This window comes from Coturnix japonica, chromosome 3, assembly GCF_001577835.2.
Source record: "Coturnix japonica isolate 7356 chromosome 3, Coturnix japonica 2.1, whole genome shotgun sequence".
NCBI lineage: Eukaryota > Metazoa > Chordata > Aves > Galliformes > Phasianidae > Coturnix > Coturnix japonica.
Genome location: NC_029518.1, coordinates 49,568,651 through 49,577,512, shown reverse-complemented (window position 1 = coordinate 49,577,512; position 8,862 = coordinate 49,568,651). Strand labels below are relative to the sequence as shown.

At 41.4% G+C, this 8,862-nt stretch overlaps 1 protein-coding gene across 1 annotated transcript in view; it reads right to left on the bottom strand.

Moving 5' to 3' along the window:
• The window catches only part of IFNGR1 (interferon gamma receptor 1), a 13,920-nt gene extending 5,058 nt beyond the window's left edge, over window positions 1–8,862 (bottom strand). Inside the window, exons 1-5 of the mRNA XM_015858419.1 lie at window positions 8,687–8,862; window positions 2,518–2,632; window positions 1,967–2,139; window positions 1,552–1,712; window positions 612–789 (exon numbers count right to left, since the gene is read on the bottom strand). Of these exons, the coding sequence (XP_015713905.1) occupies window positions 612–789; window positions 1,552–1,712; window positions 1,967–2,139; window positions 2,518–2,632; window positions 8,687–8,774 (715 nt within the window). The 5' untranslated portion in view covers window positions 8,775–8,862. The remainder of the gene's footprint in view (window positions 1–611; window positions 790–1,551; window positions 1,713–1,966; window positions 2,140–2,517; window positions 2,633–8,686) is intronic.

Below are 8,862 nucleotides of genomic sequence, written 5' to 3'. Positions count from 1 at the left end.
AGAATACATGACTCCTCCTAGAAATTTTCTCTTTTCCCCAGTGAAGTGTTGAACCATGATGGAGTAATTAAAAAACAAACAAACTGTAACAAAGATACAAAGTTGAGACACTAACTGCCTTTATTCCCCTTAATTAAGTAAAAAACAAATGATACCTCAATTTTATTACAAATTCAGAGTCACTTGAAGTGAAGAGTCACTTGAAGCTCCAGAATGTCCACACACATTTTCTTCAGTGATATGATTCAGCAAGATGCCATTTATTAGAAGATAGGCTCAGTGTTTCTAAAAGCTATATAGCTCAATGAACATTTCATTTGTCATTTGTTAATTACATCAGTGATCAGGTGCAAAAAACCCCAAGTTTTAGGATACCAATGAGGTCAGAAAAGTACCCAGGAAAATCAAGGTTACTTGAAAATACATAACCCTTAAAAGCCTTTAGAACTGGGAGAGTGCATTTGGAAAAGAATGATCACGCTTTTCCTGTTTTCATACTCTCCCATAGATATCCAAGTGATCCCATGGCTGCACCACAGCTTGGACAACTTGCTGTATCATATCGCTGATGAGACTCAGTATGTTCTTTGTACAATTTAAGATCTGCTTACTCCAAGACTGCTCAGGAGGAACCCAAATGCAAATTTCTTCTGACGGGGCACCAACTATCAGACCATCATAAAAATGTCCCTTTGCCGAAACACAGTAATTAGAACCTTTAGAAGGAACTGGGATCTGCAGCCTACATTCAATCATCTCACAGTCCATTTCAGAGAAATTTGTACTGCTCTAAAAGAAAAAAAAGAGATCAAAAATAAAAATAAGGTCATATTACATCATTTGACTTAATACAAATGTTACAGCATTTTCTAACACTTCTACAATGTTACAATAACACTATTAGATGTAGCTCCTATAGATACATGCCTTGCAACATCTGGAAACTTCAGATGCCAATTTATGAACTATCCTAAAATGTTCCGTTTGATGAGATTGTGATGCTTTAATAAACAAGTTTCAGGTGCTTCCAAAACATGCTCTATCCATACCCCATACCTTCATTCATAGTTCACTTACAAAGCACATACTTGGCTGCATGCAAAAAGTAACTCTAACCTATGCCCTATCATTTTACAAAAGTCCATTCTCTATGACTTTTAAGCAATGTGGTATCAATACTTGGAAGGTGAATCTTGTGAACTGAAAGGTTTATCCAAACAAGTGAAAAGGGCACAAGTGAAATTACCTATGTTTTGGCAGGTATGTAGAAATAACTTCATGTGACCCATCATCTTTCTATTTTGTGTACAGATACTGCAATTATCTGGCTGTTGTTAAAAGACATGCAAACAGATAACTAACGTTCAGACCTTTAAATTATCTCTTTCATCATGACCCACATTTTAGGACTTCAGCATTATTCTGTTACATTCAACTACTTTCTCGGTATCTGTGGACTGGGTGTGTTACGGGGAGCAAACCCCATATTAAATATTTAAAACACACAAATATATTTTTAATTCAAATTTAATTTTTCACTTTGAAACTTACCTCATTTTCACTATTTCTAAAGATCACCAAGTATGAGAGCTGTGAATAAACATCTTTGATCCAAGGCTGAACCTCCACAGATGGAAATTCAGGAGGGTAAATATCGACTATGACTTCAGTACCATGCCTTGAGAGATTCAGCTTTGGAGGTCCAATTTTTCCTGCAACACATTTTACCTTTGCTATTAGGCCAAAGTTTTTGAAGTAGTATTGGAAAAAAAAAAGAAATTCAATAAAACAAGCTAAGTGTAGTTACATTCCTAAAATTCAGTGGAGAATTGAGATCGATACATTTATTTGAATGCTATTAATATCGTATAATTGCAATGCTGGGGAAAAAAAGAGGAATTTCAGTACATTAGTACTGAAAATGCTGGGAGAAAATTTACAAGTTTTATTTTATGATGGAACTTACCATGCTTTTGCAAAACAAACTCATCTGTCTCAACGTACTGAGACTGTTGTGATCCAACAATAGCTTTAATACGAAACCAGTAAGAAGAAAAAATTTTCTCTATTTCCTCCGATAGGTCGCAAGAAGTAGCTGAGATGTTCACACAAGTTGAGACAGTCCTATACTTGCCGAAGCTGTAAAAAGATCAAGAAAAAGCTACTATTAATACACCATGGGACAATATTGAACAGTACACTGCCTGTGATCAAATAACAGCGTGAATGTGTGGCACAGGTAGGAGCCTCCTTCTTGGAGATCTGTTTGGACACCGTGCTGGGCACTCTGCTCTGTGTGGCCCTGCTTGAGCAGGGCTTAGATCAGATGGCCTCCACAAGTCCCTTCCAGTCTTAACTATGTTATAATTTGGCAAATTTCGGCTTAAGTTACACTTAGGAAACATTCATCCTACTGGACTCTGGGACAAAAAACAAAAACTGTTTTCCACGGACTGATTATTTTTGCACTTTAAGAAAAAATGAGGTGCAGGAAATGGTGAAAGAATATGAACTTACTCGTAAGGTTTGACCTCCACTACGAAACGGGGAGTTTCAGACATGGGTGGGTACTGCCAGTGCAAGACAGTTCTGAAATTTCTGGATATGACTGAAGTTTCTGTTGGTAAAGGCACTGGAAGAAACAAAACAATTGCACTTAGTAAAACACAGGAACTGTCAAATATATTACTTTATTATTTGGAAAAGGCAACATGCTAGAAATGGCCAGAAAAATTAGACTTAAAAATTGGAGATTATTCCCCCTAAACGGACCCTGTTTGCCACTACTACAAACACATTTCAGCCCTGCATGCTGATTTACTTTTCTTGGCCTGCAGAGACATTTTCTTCCTGTTTGCAACCCAAAACCTCAGATAACTCATGCCCACTGAAAACAAATCCACTGGATAGCGCTTATCAGGTTCATCAGCTGTGACAATGTCACAGCTATGTCAGTATTACACAGATAAAACAGGACAGGCAGTGTGAGTGTTCTGAAGTTAGAGGAGATTAGCCCAACTCCTGCAGATTTCTGTCGCTCTTCAGAGCTGAATCACAGATGGGGCTACACAGGGATGTTATTCTACACTCCAGGGGCCCCTAATATCTCCTAACACAGCCTTGTCAAAAGACAATAGGTTTGCTGGGTAAAGCTTGGATTCAATGTGAATTTTGACACTGACACTTTTATGTCCCCAGCAGTATTTATTTTTAAGTGTGTGATAACAAAAAGCTACTAACATTTGTAAGGAATTTGAACACCAAAGCTAGCATGTAGCTCCACACTCAAGAGATTGTTTGAAGTACATTTACTAACACTAGAGGTGAGGTAATAAGTGACAGATAAATAAGAAATAGCATTGATAGTTTCCTCATGCAGCAAACTTCTGTCCTGAGCACCAACAGCAACAGGGGTACAGGGGAGCAGTTGCAGAGGAAGGAAAATTACATGACCCTGTAACTATTAAAGGCTGTTACATGGCATTCAGATGAGGAAAAATGAATGTTACTCAACTATTTTATCTGTCACGTCTTGGCTTCTTGATGCCTGATTCACAGCGTTTGATTCTGTTAATTTAGGTTTTGTGAGATGATGAAAGATAGCTCGTATTTGACCTGCCCATTCGTAACCTCTCACAAAGCGAAATGTTCTCACTTCACTTTGTGATTTATCAAGGGAAAGTAAACAATTTTCATGTCTTGAAAACAAGACCACAAAGACAGCACTTTGCAGAAAGTAATACAGAGAGCCTAGGATATGCTATTAACCACGAAGATGCGATACGCGTAATAGACGTCACTCTGCGAATGGTGCTGCGGTTTGGTTATTCTACAGCCTGTGTGAAAGTGGTGTTCAGTTATTGGAAAAACGGAACACAATCATCAATTTCTCAACCACAAGAAAAAAAGGTGACAAATCAACAGAAGAGGTGTCAAGGCACACAGATGTCACAGAGCGTCCCAAAAAGTAAATACTTGAGGTAGTAACTTATGAAATCTCCCTGTTGTGTGCTATCGTAAGAATAGAGCTGCTTTTAGCAGAGGAGTAGGAAATCCCAGGAGATATTTGGATCATCAGTAGAAGCTACATGGATTTAGCTGTTCAACTACACAACATTTTGCTTTTTCCTGCCACCACATTTTATTCTATTCTGCACACAGATGTCACACAGTTAATGAATAGTCTTGAGTATTTTCTTTAATTTGAATCACTAAGCACCTCCGTGACTTAGTTATTCAAATGTGGTTCTCATATAAGATTTGTTATTCCAGCTAAATATTTATATGGCACTTATATGCCATATAAGGGTGACGGAGCACTGGAACAGGCTGCCCAGGGAGGTGGTGGAGTCTCCCTCTCTGGAGATATTCAAGACCCGCCTGGACGCCTACCTGTGTGACGTGGTGTAGGGAGCCTGCTTTGGCAGGGGGGTTGGACTCGATGATCTCTAGAGGTCCCTTCCAACCCCTACAATTCTGTGACTCTGTGATTATCACTATATTAAGTCAGCAAATGCATTTAGATCTACTGAAGTATTTTCCCATCACCTCCATAAGCGCAGTGAGCATTATTCCCACTTACCAATCTAAGACACAGGAACAAAATACTCAGGAAATCTACAGAGTGGGAATCTGCAGTGTGACCAACGAGAAATTCTACCAAGTCATCTCTCCACCCCTCCAGCTCCAAGGATTACTCAGCTTAGTTCTTTGCTTTTTCTCCCAGAGATGACTTCTAACATGCTCCAGCTCTGAGACTACTGACATAAACTAGCAGAAAACAAGCCTTCCTCCTGAGGAGACAACCTTCTTCACAAACCACACCACTATTTAAACCACCTTCTCAGCCACCAGAAAGATGGCTTGGATCATTTGCAGGAGCAAGAGACACAGACCATCAACTCATCCTTTCTATTTACAACTTTTTTTCTAATGATGTCAGGCAAGCAGTATCTCCCATGAACTAGTACTTCACCTCTTATGTTCCACTCCATATCCGTAAAGACAGACCAAAACCACACCCTTCAGCACAGGCTGAGCAGCTAAAATTCTTCACGCTATGTAAGAGCAAAACCAGTAGAGAAGCAGGTTTATAGCACATCTTCTTTGAACTCATTCACCTTGCCACATTTCAAAGGCCAAGAACTATCTCCCTCTCTTTTGCTAAGGGATGACACCTTTGCTCCTTTTCCCTGTCTGTCTTGTCTCTGACTGTCTAATAAATAGAGAGTAACTTCAGTGTAAATAGTTCTCAGCTTGTGTTTATTTTTGAGGGTTGCTGGTTCTACCATAAAACCAAGGAATGCCTGAAAGATCATCTCCTTTTCCTAACTGCGCAAGTTATTTACACAGAAGACACGATCTCTGCCTGCAAACAGGTCCTGATCACTTGAGTCACCAAGGACCACTTCTGTCAGTTCAACCAGCAATAGCTCACTTAGCTTAAGCTGCAGCAGTGCAAGATGTGGAAGTGGGGGCTCAGCATTACAACAGATTAGACCACAGGCCCTCAAAATGGGAGTAGAAAATGGATAAGCTAGTCTACTTTCAATGCCTCCACCAGACAACTTTAGTTCTTTTCTTCAGGTTTATAACCTCCCCCATTTTAGTTTGTTTTTAAAGAATCTTAAATGTCCAGTTCACAGTTCCTTCTTCCTCATATTGTCTCCTAATGATTTATCCTTCCTGCCCACCCAATGTATGCACAGGCTGGGACAGCTCAGCCACATTCCACTCCTGCACCAAGCGCACTGCAGATTTTCAAAGCTTTTGAAATATTTTATTTGAACACCATTTTGTTTAACATGCAGTGAAACAGTCATATTTTTAAACACATCATGAGCTGTTCTCTTTCATTGTCCAGCATGCACGACTCAAGGAAGGTGGTAGTGGCTGACACATGGCTACTCTTCAAACGCCAAACTTCTGATTTAGAATAAACTAACACAAACACAGCAACACTCAAGGCACAAATTACAACAGTGAAAACAAAGTATGGAAAAGGTGAGCAGAAAACTGACCACTAAAGCAAATCATACTGCACCATATAAGACATTCAGATAGTTCTGGTTCACATCCAGTCCAAAATGTCAGCTTGAATTAGAGCCTGCAACAGCATTTCAGTGCAGAAGGTTCTATCAGAAGTTCTCAGAAGGATCTTGAATTCAAGAAGAAAAACACATCCAATTTACAGATAAAAAGTGTACAAAGAGTGTGGGTAACATTTTAAGCTGTCCCACAGTGCTTTTAAAATTGCTATTTATGATTGAAAGCTCATGGAGGTAATATGCTGTATGAACAGGAGTTAGACCTAGACCAATGTCCTAATATATATATATATATGTCCTAATATAATAATATATAATATTTAATAATATTAATATAATATAATAATATATAATATAATATATATATTAGGACATATATATATATATATATTAGGACATTGGTCTAGGTCTAACTCCTGCTCATATACACACACACACACATATATATATATACATATACACACACATACATATATATACATATATATACACCCACCCACACACACATATATATATATATATGACAACCCCAGGAAGTTGCACAAGATGAACATATTAAAAACTGCTTTTACAGTAAAATCTAAATACTGTTTTATACATTCATTGTCATAGTGGAAATGCTAAGTCACAGCCTGAACCAGTGATTGAGTACCTGGTGGGAAGACAGAGCAAACCCAGGGGAGCTCAGGTGAATGCAGTGCACCTGAGTGACTGGAAGGGGTGGAACCAGGATCCACCCATTCCCAGACCTCATTTAAGTGTTGGCAGTGGAGTCCCTGCCTATCTGAGGCCTTCTAAAGGTAAGCAGCTCTTTTCCTTCATTTCTGTATCTGTGAATGCTGCATTTTGGGTTTGTTCTCATTTGCTGTGGTCAAAGACTCTGCAACCCTGCTTCTATCATCCTATTACAGTTGTTTTTTGGTTTTTTGTTTGTTTTTTTTTTTTCTGAGCTGTCATTAAAGTAAATAATTAAATAGAGCTCTATTAGAAAGTCTGCAGCTGAGAAGAACTGTTATGACTGCCAGTAATAAGAGCCAAAAGGACAACCACGCACGCTGGTCAGCCACAAATGTGAAGCACATACACTGTCTGGAAGACTTGTTTCCAATGTGCAAGACACACCTGACACTGTATCGTACTCTCTGTCTATTAGTGCTACTGTAACCTTGATCAGAAGCCTCATCCAGGATACAGAAATACAAATAGTTCCCATGGCCAAGAGCTCTGCTGCGCCAATGAGTCACCGGCAGACTGAGGCTGACATGAGCACCCAGCTGCAGACACGTATGAGCTACTCAGATAACTGCTGCCTGCCTTTTCAAGGAAAAGGTGCAACCTGGGACAAGAGATAACTGACAGAAGGGCACTTCCTCATTGCCTGAAGTATCACATGCTACCAGGACACTGAAAGCCCTGCTGAGCCTGCAGAAAGTAGCCTGTCTTAACAAAGGAAAGCATCATAAACCTGTTTTGATGTTCCCGTTCTCCTATTCACATTTTTTCCTATTTAAGACACCACATCTGTTTGCCTCTGTGTAATAACAATTTGTCAGTACAGGTACAACCTCATTCTTCACAGCTATATCTGTTAGAATTTCCTTCATTGTGGTTTTGTTAGATTAAAAAAATAGTAATTTTTGGCTTAAATGTTGGAGTCTCTGGTTCAGTTACTGAGGCTATCGCTAACCTCAGTGTTAGTCACCAGGAAAACCCCTGCTTGTGTTGCCAAAACACAGCTCAGAAGTATGTGCTGCTCCTTTCAGGGTTTGCTGCACTTGTGTAGAAAGGAAGTGCTCAGTTTTCTCTAGGAAGCTTGATATATATCAGCTATCCCACGGCAGCCCCACTGTGGCAATAATCTGCTGAGTAAGCCTGGATTTCAGCAAGATGGGTGTCCTGCAGGATGTCAGCTACGAGTCTTACAGCCCCATTACCCAGTGGGTGAGCCCCAGCCATCTTCCCCAATCCCGCCCAGTGTGGCCCAGTGCCAGAGCTGCCCACGCCTGACCGCCATAAAGCTCCAGCAGCTGCACGGCCATAAAATCCCAAGACACATAACCAACAGCTCTGTGATCACATGCTGGCAGTGCTTAGGTATATGGATCTCTTTGTGAGGATATGGCTTAGCGGAGCGCTGCTGCTTTCACCCACTGTACAGACATGCCTCTACTTTCAAACTCATGCAAGGAGTGTAACCGAGCTCTGTGCAATTCTCAATACTCAGAAATATAGCGCACCTTATTCAGATGTGAGCCATTACATGAGACGGCTCTCTCCGATGATACTGAACTGTCCCTGATGGAAGTGAAACTCCCAGATCCGACTATTTCTCCCATGTTTATTTATCTGTCACTGTCCCACCTGCTCACACTCCAGCCCATGTGTGGCTGGAAGCGACCTGCACCCGCGGCCATAGGTCTCAAGGCCCTGAACTCCTAACCGCGAGCTCCCCACCCTCCATTTAAATTCCCAGCTTGCCACAACACGAGGATCTCACCCTAACCCATTTTCTAACGCATTTTCTCGGGCGGAACGAGGTGAGCGTGGAGCATCAGCGGTACAATCCGCTCCACTCCGATCCGCCGCCCCCAGCCCTTCTTTCAGCGGCACCCCCGACCCGACCCGGCCCGGCCCGTTACCTGCGGACGGCCGCTCCTGGAGGGAGGCCGCGCTCTGGTCGGGAGCCACCAGCACCATCAGCACCACCAGGGCCAGCCGAGCCCCCATAGCGCCCGGAGGCGGCAGCGAAGACCACGGCTGCCCAAGCACGGCGCCTACACCCGGCCTCTAGACGGGAAGGGGCGGGCGCTGAGGC